Here is a 24,080-nt window from a genome sequence, read left to right on the forward strand (position 1 = left end):
AATTCCTTACTTACAGTGGTTCCCCTATCCCCAGTGCTGCAGCCCCTAAAACGTTTGGGTGTCGTCCGGAAGATTCAGGGAGATTGTTCACGTGATTTAGAGCCCAAGTCTGTCTTCCACGGAAGGTGGGCAACTCCATTGTTTCCTGAACACCAGCTGTTGGCAGAGATGAGGAAACTTTGTGTTTAGGGCTTTTCCCTAGGAGACACGTATCGCACTCTTGCTGCTCTGAGACAATGCTCCCCCAAAAGCTGCTGAAGAAGAGGAACATTTCCCCCACTGAAGCCTACTGACCCCACCCTAGGAGCACTATTTGTTTGTTTGTTGTTTTCTCTTCATGGCCTTTGAACAAGAAAAAAAAAAAACAATTCCTTCAAGTAAGGGGGACTTAGAGATAGTAATTCCCAAAACACAGGGGGAGGGTTATCTTTGGGTCACTCTCTCCCTTGTGCTACAACCTTGACGCCAGGGGGAAGAGCACACAAAAGTTTGGCCACTGTTTTAGAATACTAGAAAGAAAAAAATTACATATAGAGAGAATTAGCATGTGGGTGACTTAATAAATTAACTTTCTGTATGCAGTCCAAAGTAAAGTTGACCCTGCTGTACTAATGGGAGTTTTAACACTTTCTTCTTAGAGGTGACTTTTTTTTTCCAAGGCTCTCATTTTCTCGGTACATTTTGAAGCTATAAATCTAACCCTGCCCAGAGGCACCTTCGTGGTAGGTTCAGTCGGCATAAGCTTGCTCAAGCAGTTTTTAACAAATTGCCCAAATGCTGCTCCATTTCTCTTGATTGTCGAAGGCTCCGCATAATGACAGAATGGTTGTGGATTGTGACCCTAACTTCATTTATGGGTGGGTTATGCAACCGAAACAAGCCTACTTTTCAACTCATAGGCATTTCAGCCCATACTGTAATAAACTCATCTTGGGTTTCCACATAAATTATGGCCACCAAAGACTCTAGAACAATCGCTACTTGGCAGACTGTCTGTGCTGGAGGCAGAATAGCTTTTAAGTTGTAAAATCTCATCAGTAGACTTTTTCCACACACAGGGGAGCCCCGGAAAACCTCTAGAAATGATTAGCTTGGGCAGAGCAGCATCAAGAGGGACAACGGTACTGCCCAGGTGATAGCCACTATGGTCAACAAAACACAGCACATCACCGGCTGTCTATTTAGAAAGCTCAGACTTCAGCGAGCATCCAATCTTATACTAGACAAGATGATAATAGTCCTTCTTGTCCCCAAAAAAGGATGCGAGAAGGCTTTCGTGGCCCCAGTGCCTTCCTTCAGCACACGCTTATAACTAGGTTGGATGCCTCCTGCGTGTGTCACGCACCCTTGAGTCCCTACCACATATTATTTTCAGCATTTCCATGTCGTCTGCCTTCCCCAAAAAGAGTCCCAAGTACCAAGAGTATATAATTAGTCCTCATTAGGTAATTGCTAGTTGGCTATGCAGAACAATGGACAACAAAAATCGCCGTAAAATAAAATGTGGTAAAGGTTACATGAGACTAACAAACAAGGAGTCTACGATAGGACTCATGGTGGTTTCACAAAAGAAGATTCAAAACAAGACGTGAAAACCAAGAGTTTTACAGGCAGAAGTAGGCCGGGAAGCTGCCTACCTCCACTGACCTGATTTCATAGGGAGCAAAGGTGGGGCGAGGTCAGGAGACAGTGGAACAGCAGGACAGGCTCTTGGTGTAGGGGAATCTGGGAGGCACAAGTAGAAAGTGGGTCAAGGCCCATCAGGCAGGCTCTGCCTCTAGAAGTTGTCTTTCTTTTTTTGTGGCTGGAGGATGGATACTCCTGAGGAATCCCTGAGCAGTAAGTGTACAGAGTGGAGACCGCAGTCAGCAAAGGGAAGAAGATGTTCTCCACAGGCGCAGGAGCCTCATTCTGAGTAACCTCATTACACAGGAGTCTGCTGAAATGGGCTTAACTTGGGGTGAAGCGTAGTCTTTAGTTTAGACATTCACACCCATCAGTTGGTCCTATTACATTGGAAAAGCAACCTTGAGAGGATCGATGCTCTCCAGACACACTGCTTGGAGAATGAAGAAGTCGTTGTTCTGGGTCTTGGTTATTGAGTGTGTTGAACACTGGCGAGGAAAAACAGCTCTCGGGTGGAGGATTGCATAGAAGAGGCACAAGGCTCCATAGCTCCTTAGGGAAATTCACATCTAGCAACTTGTAGTTAATCTTCAGTATCTGCTCCTTCCTGAGACTCCTGGCCAGTGTTGGTTGTTCTCTACACAGATGGCTGTGCGTACCTTTCCTCAGATTATGAGGAAGGCAGATCGTATTTCTAGACGTCCTTGGGATAGGTGGGTAAGAAAGAAAGCTGACCCTCTGTGTGGCAGATTTTCAGTGAAGCACAAACCCTGTAGTACCTGGCTCTCGGAAATAACAGGAAGACAACACGAAGAAAATTGCTCTAGTGAGTTGCCTTGCATGTATTCAGGGGGAGCATACAGACGTATGTGTATGTCTGTGTATGCACACACACACACACACACACACACACACATACAACATATTTACTCTGCATATCCTGCATTCACCCAATAGTATCTGTCTGTGATGTTTGAATTCAGAATGGCCCTGGAAGATTAAACTAGAGAAGCATTTACTTATTTTAACTTCAGTTATGGAAGAGACAACAGCCAGGGGGAACTAACAGAACCTTGACCTTAGGACCGGAAGGGTGAGTCGTAAACATTGACAGACACCCCAAAGCTGTAGTGCCACAGGGAAATTATAGATATCTTGTCACACATTGTCCTTACTCATTGTCCTTCCGTCCATCCTTCCTGCCACCCATCCTTCCATCCATCATTCCACCCATCCTTGTACCCATTCTTCCACCCATCCTTCCATCCATTCTTCCTGCCAACCATCCTTCCACCCATCCTTCCTTTCACCCATCCTTCTTTCCACCCATCCTTCCACATGGACAAAGGCATTTTCTCAACCTGACAGGAAGCAATGATGAGGAAAGTCATACACTTTTTAAAGGGCTTAGAGCTTGAGCGTGTCTTTGTGTATTAATAGGAGTACCTTTTGTTGAGCATGGTGGCACACACCTCTGATCTCAGCACTTGAGAAGCATAGGCGGGAAGCCCTTTGAGTTCTCGGCCAGCCTCATTCACACAGTGAGACTGTATTTTAAAAACAAACAACAAATACAGGAGCTTTTTATTCAACTGTCTTTCTACTGATTTCTATTGCATGTCTGTCTCTCCTCCAAGCGCCTCTTATGTAGATTCTTCCTGACAAATCGTTCATGACCAAGGATCTCACGTGCTGCACACTCACAGTTAAATCCCAGCTCAGTTGAGTGTACAGTGGAATTAGATTCAGAATTACTGGATTCAGATTCAGCCCTACCATTGAGAAGCCGTAATTTCAAGGTTTGGAGTGACATCATCAGATATTATCCCTCAGACATTGGACAAAAGCAATGCTGTGCCCATTTTTTAAAAAACAGTCTGGAATTCTTCCAGTGGCTTCTGCAGAATCTGAGGCTTATGCCCTCATGAATGTCTCTGCCTAGCCATTCCTATCTTCTTGTGACCCTCCTGTCCCATTCCCTCTGTGACACAGTACTACTACTGCCTACAAAAAAGGAACATCCCTAGAAGTGACATTCTGTCATATTCTGACCCATTACTATAGATTTTCAAGGGCCAGCGATGGGTTCCTCCTCATGGAGGAAGATCTTCCAGGACTTCACTTCCTGTCCCTCTGTCTCTCTCACGTTTTGCACTCGGATGCTCACCCCCACAAACCGCCCCACAGCATCCCTCTTCCTCATCAGAACAGCACACCCCCTCCCCGTAAGACTTCAATGGTTCAACGAACTTTTCAAGACATTATTTTCCCACTGAAAAGAGTATTCCTCAGTCCTAGAAAGAGCTCTGTTGAAGACACCCATGGCAGGCTTTGACCTTGTGAAGTTCCGTGTGCTTTGGTCCCTGCTGATGTCTTCTTAATCACTTTGCTCCAAGCCCACAGGCGTTGACATGTTCTCCAAACCACAGAGACTATTCCTATATCAAAATCTTAACCCTGGTGTTTTGTTCTCCTAGATCTTTGCTGTCTGGAACCTTGTCACCATCCATGTAACTGTGGCAAAAAAAATTAAGGGGAAGCCCAGGGATGGAACCCTTCAGTTCCTTGCAGCTAAGGAGGCTGGACATGAGTCCAAGGACAGGAGAAAGCCACCGAGGACTATTAAGCAGGAGAATGATAAAAATCCGATCACATTTTTTTTTTTTCAAGACTCACCATGCTGTTCATGAAGAAAGGGTTGGGACAAAGGGTGGGGCTAGACCAAAAAGACCAGGAAGTAGGCAATTATGTTAGCAGTCCAGACATGAAATGTGCCCTGAACCAGGCTTGCTATAAAGAGAAATGACAGAATCAGAAGTCTAAAAAACAAAAACAAAAAACAAAAAAAACAGGATTTTCAAATAGATTGCTTCATTCATTCGCTATTCCACTGAACACCAGTGAACAAAATAGACCCCCCCCCCGCCTCGCCAAAAAAGTCCCTGTCCTCTTTGAAGTTTATGCTCTAGATGAATGATGCTCCAACTGGAGCTAAGACCTTGAAAAACCTAGTAGCGATTAAACAGACAGAGCAGGAGGAACGGAGTTCAGGTGTGGGCAGTGATCCACGCCATGTTTCAAGATGGCAAGCACTTAGGAAAGTGAAACATAGTATCGGGAAGCCCAGAAATCCTTTAGAAGGGATTGGGACAAGGGCTCAATGAGCTTCAAACTTTTATTAACGGCAGCAAAAAAGCTACTGATAATTTTTGAGCAAACTCTATATAATAAAAAAACTGCTCAAGAAAATTAAAAAGAATAATTTTCAAATCACCCCAAATAAAGAATGCATGTGACCTATTCATGGAAGGTCAGGGCCAAGAAGGACACGCTTGTCTTCAAGTCGATGTTCTTTTTATTTCATTAAACTAATAACTCTCCATGTAATTTTCTTTAAAGTACAAATTTTAAACTGGTTGAATACCGCAGCCCAATGAAATGAAGCTTAATATGAAAACTTTTCACACAGGAGCTCTTCTGTGTGGTAATTCTTCTTCATTAGCACCACGGAGCGAGCTTACAAAGGCCTTCCCTAATTAATAAGGAATTTCATCCCAGAAGTAATGCGGTTTTTCTGGGATCACGGAAAAGATGAACAGTAAAATAAGAAGTCTATGTACGGTCTGATTTGACCTGCCAGAAACCTGGCTTATTGGTTATCACACCTGCCAAAACCCGCCATTATTAGTTCAGACAGGAGGCTCACACAGCATGAACACTTGGAGCTCTCTCTCTCTCTCTCTCTCTCTCTCTCTCTCTCTCTCTCTCTCTCTCTCGATTTTTGCTTTATTTTGTTCTGCTTTTGAGACAGGGTCTCACTGTGTATGGTCTCTCACTGTGATCTACCTCTCTCCGCTTCTGAGTGTTGGGATTACAGATGTGTGCCACAATTCCTGGCTTCCTCCTTTAAAGTCATAATCATACATTAAAATATTGGCTCAGAACATCAGTTCTCTGTTCTGAAACGGGACATCTGTGATAATACGGGTGATATACAGGAACCTGATTGCTCAATCCATTTGGTTTGCAAGCGATCTTCTTTCCCCCCGTGGCTGTACTAGGCTCCCTGGGAAGGACTTCTCAGCTGCCACCGAGATGCTATAGTATGAACGTGGTGGTGGCTATAGGAAGAAAAGTAGCCTTAGGAGCTGGGTAAAGGTGAAGACAAAAGCAGAGCTTATAGCCTGGCCCAAACTGCTCGGTAAGCATCTTGGGATGCCCCAGGTTTCAGCGACTTCTGCCCTGTGTCTCCATGGCTTCCTTCGCCCCCACAGCAGCAGGATGGGAGCGGCTTTGTCTTGTTTTCTTTGAATGTTCTTGGGAAGAAATCTTTCTAGAACTTATGTGTGTGCGCCTGGGGATAGCAACAGAGACAGCTTTCACCTGGTGTCTGATGTTCCCTCACTCCTGAGCAGGATGCTGCCGGGGCTTCCTCGCTTATTCTTCTCTTTAAAGACGCCTGTTTCATGTGTTTTGCGGATAAAATCCAAAACTAAGAAGAGGAATGAATGTAAATGGTGTATCGTGAAGGTTCAGCCCACTTACAAAGCAAAGAGAAGTCATTTTATCTGTCGCCAAGTAGAGACAATTAAGATTCGTTACAAGAAAACAGATCTCTTCACAAGCAACTGGGAAAATACCATAAAAAATTTACAAAAAATATATTTTCATATACTCAAAGAACTGCTGTCAGAAAAATATAAAACGCCTTGTTTTTTCCTAGCTGGGCACTGACTACACTTTCCAATGATCTTGGCAATTACTCTGCAAAATTTAATTAGTTCACTTTCTCTGGCTTCATTTTCAGTTTAAGTTTACCAACGATGTGACCTTTAGCCAATCTTTCACCATCTTTCCTTGCTTTTCCAAAGTTGTGTGGGCATCTGCCCTTCATTTGTTTCATCCCGTGGGACAAAGTTATTTCAGACACTCAACTTCGCTAATCAGTCTGGGGACAGACAATATATTGTGTTTGAAATTGAGAGAGAGAGAGAGAGAGAGAGAGAGAGAGAGAGAGAGAGAGAGAGAGAGAGAAACACAAAAAATGTTTCTCAAAGAAAAAAGGAAAAAATTGATTAACTTGAGGCAAAATACTCCCATGGGGCATTTCCATCTGTCTTTCTAGGCACGGATTTCACGGACAATCCTACAGCATGCCCTATTTAAATACCCTGAGTATTCATTCAATACATTTCCAGATCTGGCTTCACTTATTCCACTCCAAAAGATTTGGTTAGCCTTCCCGGAGATCCAAAATCTCAGAATGCTAAAGTATCATTAGAATGCAATCCTAATCCACAGGGTTTGCTATCTCTTCCTTCAGATAGCTAAGACCCAGAAATCTGTTGTTTTCTTCCCATCCAAAGAAGACATATTTAAGAGCAATCTGTGGAGGAAATGGGAGTTGAGGGCCCCAGTTAGACCCAGGGACCAAGCAACTAGTTAATCGGTGGAGAGAGAACAGTGGCATCTTCTGTCCCCAAATTGTCTTTAAAAAAAAAAATGTATACTCTAAGACTCCAAATAGTAGACCCAGCCTTGTGTATCAAAGTCTAAAAGAACAGAAGGTTAAAAAGAAGTAACTTCGGTGGGGAGGATGCGACTAAATGTTTTAAGCACGGAGCTGCCGTTCTTAATGTAGACCACAAATTGCTTAAGCCTGTGATCAAGCTCAACCCTGGCTCCCAGGAGGAGCGCCATGCTGGCCCAGCCCTGAGTGGCAAAGCTGGCGGGAGGGGGGCTCAAGGGGGAGCAGGAGTTCAACTTCCAATCTCCCTCCAACTTGAATGAAATGTAACTGCTCATTCGGTTCCACTAGGGTTAAGGAGGGGGAGGAGCATGCGCTTTGGGGTACAGCTGGAAAGCATTAACAACTCTGAGAGCATCTCGGTAACTCAGAGGGTGGGTGGCCTGGCAGAGCTCCTGAATCTCGGAGTGTAATCACAGGCTCTTAGCACTGGGAGGGGTTTAATTTCCACCTCCTACCCAGGATAGAAACCCCTTACAACTGCTCTGCGTGCAGGCTTTCACCAAAGGCCCCTTCATCGCCTCCTGGGACGGCCCATTCCTAGGGTAACATGGTTCCTAGAAAGTTCTTGGCAAATTTACCTCTATGGCAAGTTAACCTTCCCAGTGCAGCCCCCCTCCTTGGGTGTCAGGGCTCACAACAGCGCTGCTAGGACAGACAAAAGACCCCTTCCCTCTGAGTTCTTCCTCCTCAACGGCCCTTTTCTGTCAATCCTGACTCCCATGTAATGTCTTCCAGCACCCCTGTGAGCATGCCCCTACTGGGCTGTGTGTATGGTTTAGAAGCACGTTTGGAATCTCTTCTAAAAACAGGACCCAGACCTGAAGGCATTCCTACAGGTAGAGTCACCTGGAGCAGGTGTGTTTGTTTGTGGTGACTGTCGCACTATGTAGCCTTGTCGCACTATGGAAGCCGCTGTGGAGAACATGCTGGTCCTAAAGATCGCATGCTTCTGTCTCCTGAACGCTGGGATTAAAGGTGCGCACCACCGCAGCAGACCTTCAGAGCACACTTCTTAAACTTCCGACTCACAACCCAGTTGTGAAACCTTTGTCACCTGAGTATGCAGGTGTATAAAAAGATACATAAATGAAATACTTATCAATAATCATAAAATTATCGTTTATTAATGACAGAAGCAAGTTTGTGTTAATGAGATGGATATGCTTGTTTGTTTTTACAGTGAAAGAATTAAAGCTTATCTAAATATCGGATACCGTAGGGAATCTTTAATACTTCGCGAAGTTGATCGACATTTGAACTCTGTAGTCACCCACAGGGAGAGCTCTGCTTCTTGTAGACATGTAGCATAGGGTCTTGGAGAGATGGGTTGGCCTCTGCGAGCCCTTGCTGCTCCATCCTGTGGACCTGAGTTTGGTCCCCAGCCCTCATAAAGCTCTAACCACCTGGAACTCCACCTGCAAGGGATCCAGTACCTTCGCCTGCCTCCTCGGATGTCTGAGAATATGTTCATACACACACACATGGACGAGGGCAGTCACGCAGACACTCAAGAACAAAATAAAATTTCTATCATATCCTTTCTCCACCGCCATCCAACTTCATGTTCTTTCTCTCTTTCATTTTCTTTTCTTTCTTTTTTAGAAAAGTTCTCACTGTGTAGACCAGGCTGGTCTTGAACTCACAGACCTGTATAACCCCACAATTTACAAAGCTGTGACTTGGGGAGGGGGGCACCTTTCTATTTTGAGGGAAAAAAAATCTTTTCAGAGAAGCATCCAACCCTTTTTCAGACATCGCCAGCAAAACATTTTGTGTGTATTCTCAAGTAAACTTTCCGGTCCACAAGGCCTTCCTATAGCTGTGACAAAGAGGAAAGCACAGGAGACCAGAATGGATACACTCTGCTGGAGGCAAAGATGGGTCCTATAGCAAGCCAACGTCTAGGCCAAGGAAATTCTCCAGGACCATAGCTTTCCCTGTCCAAACACCTTCCATGTCTTCCCACATCGCTCACAGATCCCCTGAGCCTGGCCCAGCCTAGCTACTTCTCTCTCCCTCTTGGCTGCCCAGGCCACCTTATCTCTGTTATCTTTGGCTCTATAACCCCCACTCCTCTTGTTTGTCTCCCAGAATGTCTTTCCTGCCTCCTTTAGGAGTTTTTTTTCTTCCTGGGAAAATCACAGGGCATTGAGAAAACCAGTAGTTCCCTCCTTCCACTGATTCCAGATCACATTCTGATGGCTGGAGGTGGCTCTTTTCTCCATATTATTTTCAATGAACTGGTTGTCCAAACCAGAATAGGAGCTGGCCTTTATTATTTTTCTCTTTTAGCATAGTTCAATACAACAGATGCCATCATTCTTTTGGTCTGAGGAACATCCTCGCTATGCCTTTACCTCATCATATGGAAGGGATAGATACAGGGTTCATTCAGACTCAGACTTTCACAGATTAAGTAAATGAATACTTATGACCTAACATGTCACCTCATATAGAAGCTGACACAGCAAGGGGGTAATTTTGACCTCATTTTGTGTTCCCAGCTGTACCGCAGATCAACTGTGATGTCAAAGCTGGAAAGATCATCAATTCTGAGTTCATGGTGAAATGCCCAGCAGGATGCCAGGACCCCAAATACCACGTTTTCGGTACTGGTGTCTACGCGTCTTACTCCAGCGTGTGTGGCGCCGCGATTCACAGGTGAGTGACTGCGACCTACTCAACCATCAGTGATCAAAGAGCTAGCGAGGACCCTCTGCTGCGGGGTTGCGGTCGTTAGCACGCAAAAATGTACAAATCTGGCCGCGCCTCCTGCATTCTGTCCAGAAATTTGTCCGAGAAGCTATGCATGGTTCTGCGTCTGCTTTCACAGTGCTCTTACAGAATTTGATGGATTCCCCCACCTTTATTTAATTTTAAATTTCATAATTTTTTTTAAAAATTGCAAATGAAAACAAAATCACACACCATAATTGATCAGACCCCAAAACTTTATGATTCTGTCAACATGTAGACAGTTAGGACAGTCATTTGGAACTGAAGCTATGGAATGTCACATCAGAGTCTATACTGTCACTGCTAAGTGTATTTTTATGCATATATCCACCACCAAAAATAAAAAAAACATATTCTGAATCCTGTCAATAACATATGGACATGTGGATACAAAATAACATGCAGAAAAGAGAAGAGAAAAGGGGCTAAATATTAGGGGATAAGGGAGAATTGAATGCGGATGATAGAGACGAGCTATAGAAGCAGATAGAACACTGTATTCTTTCATGACCACGGCAAAGAAAAGAAAGCTCTTGACCCTGTACAACACAGTTTCTCTTGCCTGCAATGTGCAAAGAAATGATGGGCATGACCAGAAGTTTAGGAGAGAAGCTACCAGAGCTATGGTGACAGACCGGGGACAGAGGAGGGTGACAGGTGGTTCCATTTGTCCAGCTGTCACTTTGGGATTGAGGGACAACGAGAGGCATGACATGCTTTGAACTCAGTCACAGCTTAAATGAAGAAAGGCAAATTGATCTTCACAGACTCCTTAGACCTCTTTTCCCTACGTCGAGAGCCAAACACAGTGGAATGTGTGCTTGTTTAATATCTTTGGCGATCAAGTGAGCCTGCACATGGCCAACACTTTGCACAGCTAACCTAACTTCCACACTCTTCACAGCAATTCCCCTCTGAAGTGTCTGCTGCTGTTAGGCACGCCTTCAAGATAAAGACAGGGCCAGGTGTGGCTGTGCACACCTGTAATTCAGCATTTGGGAGTATGAGGCAGGAGAATCGGGGAGGACAGGTTATTTTCTGTTGCATAGACTCCAAGGCCAGCCTGAGCTACGTGAGACCCTATCTTCAAAATCAAAAACACACAAAAAGACATCAGATGAATATATCCTGTGTGGATCTTCGAAGGCTATATTCTTAAGTGTCGGAGTAAGGGGTTGTAAGCCAGACCCACCCTGCTGCTCATCACTGCTGCTGGCACAGCCTTGGCTGCAAGGCCTGTGTGCTAGATAATGTCTGAATCGTTTGGGCTTCTGGTTTCTTTTTTTCTTTTCTTGGTTTGCACAAACACTAATTGGTTGTTCTGCTGAACGATCTAAAAATCTCCTCTGATGGCAGCTAGTTAGTCCACTATGAAATCTGGAGTAAGCAAACAAAACAAACAACAAAACACTGCACATAAGATACAGATTAAGAATTACCAGGAGACCATATTAGATATACTTATCCTCTGCACACAGCAATAGGAGGGGGAAAGGTAGCCGGGCGGTGGTGGCGCATGCCTTTAACCCAAGCACTTGGGAGGCAGAGGCAGGCGGATCTCTGTGAGTTCAAGACCAGCCTGGTCTACAAGAGCTAGTTCCAGGACAGGCTCCAAAACCACAGAGAAACCAAAAAAAAAAAAAAAAAAAAGGAGGGGGAAAGGTTTCGGTGGAAACAGGACTACAAACACTCTATTGAATATAAGCTGTAGAATATTCCAGAAAAATAATGCTAACTTATAACTTAATTCAAGAAAAGGTAATGAAAATAATTTGCATCCCTCTAGAAATCAAGTTCACGCAGGAAACAAGCTTATATAGGCATCTACACAAGTACAAGTTCACAAACACACAAGTACATGCTCCCCAATATTTCATATAATATTCATTCCTGCATACATTTGTTTGTGCATCCTATGCTGATACACACACACGAATGCTTGTGTGTGTTCTTACATACATTTGCACACCCTTCACACACCACCAGCATCAATAGTATTCTGTGATCCATACCTGCACAGACAGTGTGGTATCTGTGTAGACAACGATATTTGCTACAGAAGCTGAGCCTGCCTTGAGTGATTTTTTTTGTTTGTTTGCTTGTTGGTTTTCCAGCTGTGATCCTAAACGGTTGATACCTCACTTTTTTTCTTTCTTTTCTTTTTTCTTCTTTTTTTCTTTTTTTCTTTCTTTGCACATTCTGGCTTCCTCTTACCCTTATCTTTTTTGTTTTGCTTTTTGTTTGTTTTTAAGCAAAACAGAACCATATAGTAAATTTGGCCTTACCAAAGATGTCATCTAAATGATGAGTAAACCGTTCCATGGTCCTCTTTCCTCGCAGCTTCATTTCAATTCAAGACTACCACCAGCACCCATTTGTCAGAAGAGGAACTTAGGCACAGCAAAGTCAATGTCATTGCTAACTAGCTGCACAGAGAATAGCAGAGTCCCTGTGTCCCTGACTTCCGGCCCAGAGCTCCAGATCACACATTTACATAAGAACCACAGGGCCCAGCATCATCGAGTGTGTGGAGTGAGGGAGGCCCTATGTATACTCTGCAGGAATCATGGTCAGAGAAGGCTTTAAGAGGAATGGACACGTGCCTAAGGAGGAAACCGAGAAGGATGTTTGGAGGATCAGGGCTCTGCAAGCCCAGTGTGCAGAGCAGGACGTAAGAAGTCAGTGAAAAGAATACAGATGAGATCAGAACAAGACTCGCAGCTTGTTTGTGAGCAACCGAAAGTCATTGTGGTTTCCTTGGACCCGTGTCTGAGAGAGTAGCAAAAGTTGAGGTATCACTACCCATTGGGAGGATGAATAGAAGTCTTCAGGGACTAACCGGAATTCGGATGCTATTAGCTTTGTTTTCCACAAACAGAGAGAACCTGTTTTTCAGGAAGCCAGATTTGAGACATACCACTCAGGGAGTGTGCTCTGTGGAAGCTCAGTTCCTCCCCTGCCAGAGTCTCCCTTCCAAAGGCAGAGCAGGAGGCAGCCAAGAACAGACCTGGCTTCAGAAACCCAAGTTAGCTTGGATTAAAGGATTTGATATTCTTACATCGGATCGTGAACAACCGTTTTCTCAAGAGTGCCTTATTTTATTCTTTCAAAACGAAGGTATATTGGTCACATTGAAGCATCATATCTGGGCTCAGGCTCATCTTAAACGGACCCTTCCTTTATTTATTTATCACTCATTCATTCATTCACTCACTCATTCATTCATTCATGGGGGAGGCACAAACATGGCATGTCCTGTGTGTGGAGCCCAGAGACAATATGGGGGAGCTCTGTCCTTCCACCTTACTGAGACGGGGTCTCTCTTGTTTCTGCCATCCCTCATATTTCGGGCTAGATGGCGCATGAGCTACTCTGAAGGCTCCTCTACAGTCTCCGCCTCCAGTCTCTCCATAGAAGTCCTACTACAAATGCACACTGCCTCGTGCAGCTTTTTCTTACATGGGCTCTGGGTTCTATCTTGGGTCATCAGGCTAGGCTGGTGTTAGCAATGACACCAGTGCCACGCAAGGGAACACACAAACTAAGTGACAGTGTCACAGCAAGTCAATTCCTACTGTAAAATGGATGAACCAGAAGCCGAAATGGGCTAGCTACACACCGGAGCCCACGTGGCTCCGTGTTTTATGGAGTCATTGACTCGGGTTGTGACTGCATCTCATCCAACTGGCGGAGCGCGACTTCACCCTGACACAACAGGCTAATTCACACCAAGGGGACAGAGAAGGCTCATGAAACATGAGTCCTTGCTGGGCTATCTTTGATTTGAGAGAGAGAGAGAGAGAACCAGAGGGAGGGAAGGAGGGAAGGAGGGAGGAAGGAAGGAAGGAAGGAAGGAAGAAGGAAGGAAGGAAGGAAGGAAGGAAGGAAGGAAGGAAGGAAGGAAGGAAGGAAGGGGGGGCAGGAGAGATGGCTCAGTGGTTAAGAGCACTGGCTATTCTTCCAGAGATTCTGGGTTCACTTCCCAGCACCCACATGACAGCTCACACCTGTCTGTAACTCCAGTTTCAGGGGATCTGATATGATACCTTTACACCAATGCACATAAAATAAAGTTAAATAAATTATTTTTTAAAAGAAGGAAGGGAAGGGAAGGGAAGGGAAGGGAAGGGAAGGGAAGGGAAGGGAAGGGAAGGGAAGGGAAGGGAAGAAGAGTTCCTCACAGCTGGCAAGCACCTTCACCCACTGAGTCATCTAGCATGTTCTAACCCATGTGTGTAAAGGGGCAGAGGTGAGACAGAGCAACAGGGAGACCATTTTCCCCATGCAAGGCCTCTTCCTGAAGATTCTGAGTGTGTGCCTATCCTCAGTACAGGGGCCACTCAACATTTCGTTCAGTGGTCTACCCTCCCTCTCCCATCTGAGGAACTGGCCCTCAGTTTATCTCAGACCTCAGGCACCAGGATCAGGAAGGAGGTGAATGTCGAGGCCGAGCACACAACTGTGCAGAGCTGAGGTCTGGTGATCTGGTGGTAAATGTTTAACAGCCCATTCTCCAGTAAGGCGTCAGAAAGCAGACAGATCTCACTAGCCTACTCTTAGGATGTTTGGTCTCAAACCCTCAATGTCAAGTCAACTGGGTCGTGAAATCCTAAAAGCTTAACAACTCGCTCCCCAGAGCTGGTGTTAGAGCTCCCTGCCCCAAACCACTGATAAGTCTTCTTACATAGAAAAGTAAAATGTTATCCTTCCCACAAGAATTTTTCCCAGGGGCTGGAGAGAATTCAGTGGTTAAGAGCACTTGCTGCTCTTCCAAAGGACCCAAGCTTGATTCCCAGCACCCACAAAGGGTTGGGAGTGTGTGGCTCACAAACACCTGTAACTTCAGTTCCAGGGTCTCCGATGCCCTCTTTTGGCCTCTGTAGGCATCAGGCAGGCATGTGGTATGCATATATGCACGCGAAACATCTTTATACACATAACGATAATTTGTAAATTTGCTTTAAAATTTTTTTCACTTGTTTAAGAAGCAAGCTTAATTCCAGAAATCTTTAGAGGTGATGGTAAATCACCAAGTATGTTATGAGCACAAAAGTCTAAGATGGCATCAGGCTCTCCGTGAGGAAGGGCATGGGCAATGAGGGGACCCAGAGAAGGCGGCAGCACAATGTAAGCCATGTGAATGGAATGGCGAGGGCCTCAGCGAGCAGAGGCTAGCCAGACTCCATGGTGGAGCAATAAAGGCTACAGGAAGTGACAAGGAATTAGAAGGGGAGGTGTCTGTGCTTCTGAACCCTAAGAAGTACCACAACCAACAGGGACAAACTTGGAGTTTGAGATCAGCGAGACCGGCCTGCTTTCAAATCCCTCTTGCAACGCGCTAGTTACAAAACCTTGAGTGACTCATTCATTGGAGCAGCCTGCTTCTAGGGAACAGGAAATAACAGGGTTCCCTCCGCCCCAGGACTCTGAAGTTTGCTGGGAAGGGTGGTGAGACAAGTGTGAGATGATTTTAGAGCCATTAAGTGTTTTACATGTCAAGTGCTATTATCACTTTCTTCGTGGCCACAGGGAATGGGAGTGTTGAAAGTTGTTGAGTCACTGTGGAGTGGGGAGGGCAGGAAATGGCAACCTTACCCCTGGAGGGAAGGGTCTGTGTTGACGGGAGCAAATCCTGGTACTTTTGATTCATACGCCATAACTTGCAGATACCCACGAGGAGCCATGGTAGACTCCAGAGCAAGGTAACCACATTGTAAAGGTGCTGCTTAGGACCTGAGGTGGGCCTCCTGCCTCGCAGATGGCTATACCAGTCCCTACACATCAGGGCATAAAACCTGGTAAAAATCCTACAAATCAAGGAACAATTATCAGCCTTGGGAGATCCGTTACTTTCCTTCTTTATCCTCATTTTTTCCCTCTTCTTCTACCTCCTCCCTTCCCTCTTTCTCCTTCTTCCTCCCCTTTTCCCTCAAAGAGCCACGTACCATTAATAATTTTATCCTGCTCCTTCAAGTGACTGAACTCATTCTGGGATATGTCAAAGTCAAATGAGAAATGGTCCGGCACAAAGTCTTACTTCAAAGAACAAGGGGGAAGCTTGATGTGGTAGCACCTGTCATAGTCCCAGGTCCTCGGGGGTCTGTGGCAGGTGAATTACTTGAGTTCAGGAGCCCAAAGTCAACCTGAGCAACAAAGTGAGACCTGCAAATACAGAGTCAATAAGAATACAGAAAGTCACTAGAAACCAAATATGAGTGAGTACATCCCATGTTCCTCTTTTTGGGTCTGGCTTACCTCACTCAGGATAGTGTTTTCTATTTCCATCCATTTGCATGCAAAATTCAAGAAGTCCTTGTTTTTTACTGCCTAGTAGTACTCTAATATATGTATATATTCCATACTTTCTTCATCCATTCTTCCATTGATGGGCATCTAGGTTGTTTCCAGGTTCTGGCTATTACAAACAATGCTGCTATGAACATAGTAGAGCATATACAGTGATCCTAGAGAAGCTAATAAGAAAAACATATAGGCATCCTCCTGAATATTAACCTTCATCAGGCGATGAAAGGAGACAGAGACAGAGACCCACACTGGAGCACCAGACAGAAATCTCAAGGTCCAAATCAGGAGCAGAAGGAGAGAGAGCATGAGCAAGGAACTCAGGACCGCGAGGGGTGCACCCACACACTGAGACAATGGGGATGTTCTATCAGGAACTCACCAAGGCCAGCTGGCCTGGGTCTGAAAAAGCCTGGGATAAAACTGGACTCGCTGAACATAGCGGACAATGAGGACTACTGAGAACTCAAGAACAATGGCAATGGGTTTTTTGATCCTACTGCACGTACTGGCTTTGTGGGAGCCTAGGCAGTTTGGATGCTCACCTTACTAGACCTGGATGGAGGTGGGGGTTCCTTGGACTTCCCACAGGGCAGGGAACCCTGATTGCTCTTCGAGCTGATGAGGGAGGGGGACTTGATTGGGGGAGGGGGAGGGAAATGGGAGACGGTGGCGGGGAAGAGACAGAAATATTTAATAAATAAATTAATTAAAAAAAAAGAGTCACTAGAAAGCCAAGCATGGGTTTGTCGGGGAGGGAGTGCGGTGAGACAAGAAGGTTGGGACTTTAAGGCCAGCTTGGTCTACACAGTGAACTTTGAGGTTAGCCTGGGACACATAGGGAAACCTTGTCTCCAAAGAAGCAGAGAAAGGAAGGAGGGAGGGAGAGAGAGAGGAAGAGAAGGAAGGAGGGAGTGGGTTCCTTGGACCAAAGTCTGAGAGAATAGAAAACTCTTCAGAAAGAGGCATCACCACCACCCATTGGGAGGCTGAATTCTTAAGGGAATTTGAGATGCTCTTAGCTTTGTTTTCCACAAACAGAGAGTCTCTGTAAGGAAGCTCCATAGGATTAAAAACTAGGGAGCAGCGCAGGGGAAGGGCTAAGTGTATAAGCACAGACCTTTAATCTCAGCACTCAGGAGGCAGAAGCAGGCAAATTTCAGAGTTTGAGGTTAACCTGGTCTGCACAGTAAGCCAGATTTACCTAGCAAAACCCTGTCTAAAAAGAAAAAAAATAAATAAAGTAATTAATTAGTTAAAAGAAAAATTTAAGAAGACAAGACTGAAAATACACAATTAAAGAGCAAGATTGGGAAAGCTAGGGGACAAGAGAATTGCGTCATAAGAGCCAAGAGGGTGAGGGCATTTGACCTGGAGACCAGGGGCCCAGGCCAGGCGTGGAAACACCATCTTGGGGATTGGGCTGCAAGCTGAAGCAAACTTTCCCTTAACCTTTCGTGTGTGGGGGCAAAGACAGAGACTGGCTACTGTGCTGTTAACAGGCAGTATTTCTGTACCTTCTTCTGTGTAAGATTTTTTTTTCTTTTCATAGTGGTGTGCTGGATAACTCAGGAGGCAAAATACTCGTTCGGAAAGTTGCTGGGCAGTCCGGGTACACAGGAAGCTATGCTCACGGCGTTAAGTCTTTATCGCTGCCCAGATGGAGAGAATCCTTCATCATCTTAGGTATGGTCCCACGCTGAAGACAGGATACAGGCATCCGAGGTGGCACCAGGATGAAATGCAGGCTTACAGCTGCTTTTTAGTTTTTGCTTATAGCCCACCTCATCTCAGAAATATAGGAAACATTCATTCTAAAATCAAGAATTATGAAATCATTCTTACATGATAAATCACTGCAAAGTCAAACCTGGAAATAATGCAGCAGTTGCTTCTCTTAGCTGCATCATAGCTGTCTGCAAATCCAGTCCCACTTCACATAAAGTGAATCACATTTATTAAGTTGGGTTATTTAAAGAAAAAAAAACTAGTCCTTCAGGTGGGCCAAATGAACCCCATATCTAAAACATTCTTCCATAAACTCTCTGGGAGATGGAGAGGTGGCAGCACGGGAGAGAAAGAGCGAGTCACAATTTTATTTTAGATTATTTTGAATTTTTGTTCAATTCATTGCTTCACCATTCAGCTCAACTTTCTAGCGTCATGGAAGTCTTACAGATAATAAATTCTGACTCTCTCTCTTCCTCGCAAAACTCCTGGAGTGTAGTTTCACAGTAGAAAGGCAACCAGCTCCCTCCAAGCCGTTATGACGGGCTTCTCCTGTCTTTGTTATTCCTTCGAGCCAGGCTTTTATTTTGAAAACAAACTAAGGAAAACTGAAAGGGAACGCAATTACTGCCCATCTTTCTTTCACCCAGATTCCTTAGTTGTTAACATTTTGTTTTTTGTCTACTTGCATAGATACCATTTAAAGATAACTTTTCTGGAAAGCGTTGTGAGTGTCCTTGATATTTTATCTGTTAAGTATGGCTCTGTGTACGAGTCTCTAGCAGTGTAAACGCTTTCTGAGCAACTATCGCGGTACCACATCTGCAAGCGAACATTGAGGCACCACTGTCTGGTAAAGAGTTCTTATTCATGTGCTCAAAATCATCCTCAGAATAATTTATTCCCTTTTTGTGATCTGTAACATGATCAAAGATTAGACCTAGCATTTAGGTGTCAAATCTCTTCGGTCTCTTTTAATTCCCCCACCCATGTCACATCTTGTCATCATGAATAATAAAGACATCTATGAAGTCTAGACCAGTTGTCTAAAAGTACGCCCTACAGAATGGACCCAAAATGGGGCCAGCTGCTTTTTTGTCTTTGCTTTGGTTTGGTTTGGTTTTGTGAGTGTGTGTGTTTGGATTCTATTTCAAAAGACATTTCTCATGGTATATTTATGTTTTATGTACATGAGTGTTTTGCCTGCATGTATATATGTGCACCATGTGTGTGCCTGCTGCCCACAGAGGCCAGAGGAGAAGATCAGGACCTCTGGAAATGGAATTACAGATAGTTATGAGCCATCATGTGGGTACTAAGAACTGAACCCAGATGCTCTGCAAGAGGAGCAAATGCTCTTAATCCCTGAGCCATCATGCCAGCCCCCCAAATATTCTGAAAAGGGAAGGTTATATCATCAAAACGTCATGGTGTCACAGTATAATGGCCATATCAAAGAGTTATACTGCCAGGTTCTTTCATTGTTACTGATACCAAATTTGATGGCTTGCCTAGTATAATATACTTACTTCCCCAAGGCCATGATGTGTGTAATTAGTTAGCAAGCAGGGTGATACTTTAAGAGCTTGAGGAACTCATTCCCCAGTAATGTTTACTCAGCAGTTTTTACACTCCTTGCCCATCCTGGCTTCATAATTAAGACATTAGTCAGTGGTTCTCCAGTATCCCCTCGGGGTACCAAAACCTGCAAGCTGCTCAAGCGCCCTCTGTACAAAGGTCTGCGCACAACCTATGGCCATCTCTCCCGTTGCTGTGCCAGCTCCGGATTCCTTCTGTGCCTAACAATGTGGTTGCTGTGTACGTAGCTAGTCCACTCTATTGTTTAGGAAAGGATGACGCAAAAACAACCACCTGCAGCTCAGCACAGCTGCAAATTGTTTCCAAGTATTTTAATTGCAGATGAGTTGAATCACAAATTCAGATGCTATGCAAACAGAGCAGACTGTAGCTGCAGAATTACGTTGTTTCCTAGTTGGGTCATTCCTTCCACAGTAGCGTTCCCCTTAAGCCCCCTGCACGGCTGTGTTTAATGTAGACTAGGGACTCACTCTTTCTCTTTTAAATATAATATGTTATTATCCACCACACCCAACAAACCTTCATTATATTGTTGTGTCTCACATCCCCTGAGTTTGGCCAGTAAAAGCTGCTCGTTCTGGTGCCCTGTCACATCTGATTTGGAGCAGAGGATAACATCCTATGCTCACCTTACCCTCTCCTTGCACAAGACCCGGCCTCCTTGTTTTCTCTAAGGACGTTCCATAGGATTTAAACCTAGATTCTTACTCAAAGCTGCCTGGCCTCCAGCAAGATTGGATGTGATGGGTTTATCCTAAGGAGAAATTCCCCATGGAAAGAGAAATGTCTCGTTATACCATGGCTCTTCCAGACAAGGTGGTTTTCTGATCCCCATCAGGCATCCTGGGTCCCAGCCCTTATTTCCTCCATCAGAATTGTGACAAAAGAAAAAACAGATCCTTTTGGGATTCTCCTCCAAAGGGGCAACCCCCGTTTCCGCAGCCTGTTAAGTTATACAGACGACCCTGGTGTCTTTATCAAATCATGGAAGGCTGTCAGCCACAGAGTAAGTTATAACTAAGAACTCAGGACAGAGACCAAACGACAGTGTCTAGTTGAGAAGAGAGAACTGTAACCTCCACATAGGAAAGCACCAAGCAGGTCCCGCCTAAGCGAGAGAATTCAGGCTAACAACTCAGCCTGCCGTCCAGGACATTCCTAGAAAGGAGAAGCACAGAGTGTTACAGATGTTTGTGGTTGTTGTTGGCTTTTTGTTTTCACAATAAAATCAGTTTAACAAGTTTATTCCCAATAAATCTCATCTTCCATCTCCCTCATTCTACCTTGTGGCATTTAACAGAAAATGATTGTGGCCAAAGATAAGAAGCGTGTGTGCTTACACAGTGACTAGGGGACCTCTTCAAAAAAGACGTTAGGGAGGTCACTGTCTTGTCACGCTGCCGCTAAGGACACCCTGTGAATCGCAAGTTCACGGCCGGTCATGGCAGAGCCCTCTTCAGAAGGCTCGGATGTGACATTTCTCTGGGTTTTTATTTTTATAGGTCACTGTGCTTCTTTAATTAATCTGCCTTGGGGACCTGGGAGCTGTCGGAGAGAGATAGGGTGTGTGGTTCGGGTCCTCATAATACCTGGACGCTGCCAGTTTGTACGAGGCCAGCGTAGGCCCCCTAACAACTGCCCTAGGTGGGTACTTTGATCCACATTTCAGACAGCTGAGCCCATGCTCTCTTGCCTTCTGAACAGAAACACTAAGAACGACCCAGTTTTAGTCATGAGAAGAAGAGTTAGAGGGTAGAGGCCTCTTTCTACCTAGGCCTCTCTATGTGTGAACTCATTGTGGCCCATAGCCAGGAGGCCAGCAGGAGGTCTGAAGCTGCCTCTACCAGGGTCTGCTCAGAGCAGGCCGGGACATGGCTGAGGGCTTGGAAATGACCCCTTCTGCTCCCGGGTAGTTTTAATACGATGAAGTAAGAGGCACCTGTAAGCCAGATTGTTTGCCTTTGAGTGGAACTTACAGGTAATGTCTGAATAAAGTTTTGCATCTTTGTGGGCATATGCAGCTCCAAACACTTTTGAATTTCATTTTTCAGTGCATCCCTGTAACTTTTTAGAGGTTGTGTCATTACTTATATTTTCTCAATGAAAAAAAAATAGAGTCTTGAAGATTATAGCAGCTAATTAAAAGTAAACATACGGGCTGGGGTATGGTTCAGTGGTAGAACACTTACCTAAGCACACGAAGGGCCCAGGGTTTGATCCTCAGGACCATAAAAATAAAAATGATATGAAAAAGTAAAATATAAATAGAAAGCCAGTTTTTCTTAGGCTCAGGCACTTTCTGAGACCTCACAGTTCCTGGGTCAATAGGATGCTTGGCTCATTCCCGGGCCGTGTTCTGACCTACTTCACTCCAATCCCCATAGTGACACCGCCCCTTACCATTGAGAGATTAATGCTTTCATATAAATATGATAGCAAGTTCCCACCCCATCCCCACTGAAGACAATGAAAGGTAGCAAGGCCCTAAACATTAAGATATTCCTGCACGGGGCTAGAGAAACGAATCAGTGGTTAAGAGCCCTTAACGCTCTTGCAAAGAACTGGCATTTGGTTCCCCACACCTACGCAGAAGGCCTCATAAATGCCTATGGTGGCTACAGGAGATCCAAAAGCTTTTACAGGCCTCAGCATGCACACGCACATGTGCATGCGCACACACACACACACACACACACACACACACACACAAGTAAAATAAATCTTCAAAGGTATTTCCTCATGTCATAACTACATGACACACTGCTTATGGCCTGGGACCTTAACAGCTGTGTGGAGATAAATGAACTTGTAAGGGGTCGGGGGGAGACTGTCTGTATTCCGTTGGAAGTTTCCATTTAATTGTAGAACAGAGCCCACTGTCCGGCATCTCTTGGAAATGAGATGGCTCCACAGGAAATAGGCTTCGGGGCCCATTTCAGTCATCCCAGGCTTGATGACGGCTTACTTCTCTACCAGATCATTGCTCGTCCAGCTCTGATGGCCCGGTGTCTTCCCTTTCCTGCTTCTCCTGTGTCCTTGTCAAACACGACTGCTCTTTCTTCTTGCCCTGTACCTGACGTCTCTCCCCAAGTGGCCACCAATGGTTGTTGTCAAGGAGGGCCCATATACAGCTGCTCTCGGGTGTCCGTGATGCCCGGGAATTCAATGGGTCCCCCAGGTCTGTGAAAGCGAGAGGCGACCATCCACAGAGGGCCAGTCCCAGGCCTGAAAGAAGACTGTGTGGAATGTTTTGCGTCCGTCTCCTGTTGCAATTGAACATCCAAAGCCCCGTGCATGAAAACGTGTTAGCTGACATGTCACATCTCCAGGAGCAAAATAAGAAATTGCTAATGTTAAGCAGCTCTGAGTTATGGAGATTTTATGACTTTCATTCTGTTATTAATAAAACAAATGCTCCGTGGGAAAACAAAATGCCACTTGACTTTCCTTTTGGAATCAACAACTCGGTGCAAGGGCGACAGATGCTGCTGAGCTCAAGAGAGACAAATTGGAAAAGATATAATCCATTTATCGGCACGGAAAGATGTAGAAATCAGCCCCGGAAATAAATTTCTCTTTCTTTTCTTTTGCAGAGAGTAAACCCCAAAAGGGTGTAACCTACCCGTCGACTCTTACATACTTGTCATCCAAAACGCCAGCTGGCAAAGCAGGCAAGTGGTCACGTGTTGTTTCATCCACGCTGCGTGAGTGCATGAACGTGCCATGATATGCTTTAGGAGATGGCATGGGAATTACCATCTTACCCGGCCAAGCCCCGCTGACCCTGGAGATGCTTTCACCAACGCCAGGAACCTGGCACCAAAACCAACGGGACCAGAGAGCTGTGGTTTGGGAGTGAGGGGTTTTTGTTATTTTCACGAGTGGAGCATGTCTCTTTGTCTGTGTCACTTTCATTCAGAATGACTGTCCTGGATGTCATTACTGTTACTTTAGATGATGATATGACCTTATGCCTAGAAATGTTTCCTGGCAACTAAAAGGGAAGAGGCTGCCTCTGCTTGGCTATAAAACAAAGGGAAGGAGCGAGAATGATGGGACCCACTCACTAGCAGCAAGCAAACAAGCTTTGGATCTGAATCAGGACATAGGGCACTTCTGCCAGGCTCTCCTGAGCCAGAAATGGCAGAAACTAAGGAATCCCTTTCCCCGAGCACTAAATCAGACCTGTGCCCTCCGTGGTGCTGGTGTGGGAGGCACTTGGACTTCTCACTTAGGCAGGGGCTTTCTCACAGGATCTGGCATTCCAGAAAGAAGGCGGGTGATGGATCTGGCTCATTCTACTGGTGGATGTAGGGAAGACTTGGCTCTGGAATTTTAAGAGCTAGCATTTCTGGAATATTTGCTGTGCGCAAGGCACTGTGACAAGACCTTTCCCTGGTAGTTTTTAGTCAGCCCGCGTTGCTACCAAGATGCCCTGTTCGTAGCCCTTGATACACAGTTTGCAGAAAACACCAGCTCGGAAAAGCTGGGTAGATTTTCATTGACCAACAGCAAGAAATTAGCAAAGCTGGGAGTCAAACTCTCAGACAGCCTGGCT

The 24,080-nt window shown here is 45.1% G+C and overlaps 1 protein-coding gene across 1 annotated transcript in view; it reads left to right on the forward strand.

The window, feature by feature from the left end:
• The window catches only part of Vit (vitrin), a 119,532-nt gene that overhangs the window by 45,062 nt on the left and 50,390 nt on the right, over positions 1 to 24,080 (forward strand). Inside the window, exons 4-6 of the mRNA XM_075955552.1 lie at positions 9,661 to 9,817; positions 17,748 to 17,881; positions 23,116 to 23,193. Coding sequence (XP_075811667.1) covers positions 9,661 to 9,817; positions 17,748 to 17,881; positions 23,116 to 23,193 — 369 coding nt within the window. The remainder of the gene's footprint in view (positions 1 to 9,660; positions 9,818 to 17,747; positions 17,882 to 23,115; positions 23,194 to 24,080) is intronic.

Source organism: Microtus pennsylvanicus, chromosome 21 (assembly GCF_037038515.1).
Source record: "Microtus pennsylvanicus isolate mMicPen1 chromosome 21, mMicPen1.hap1, whole genome shotgun sequence".
Taxonomy (NCBI): Eukaryota; Metazoa; Chordata; class Mammalia; order Rodentia; family Cricetidae; genus Microtus; species Microtus pennsylvanicus.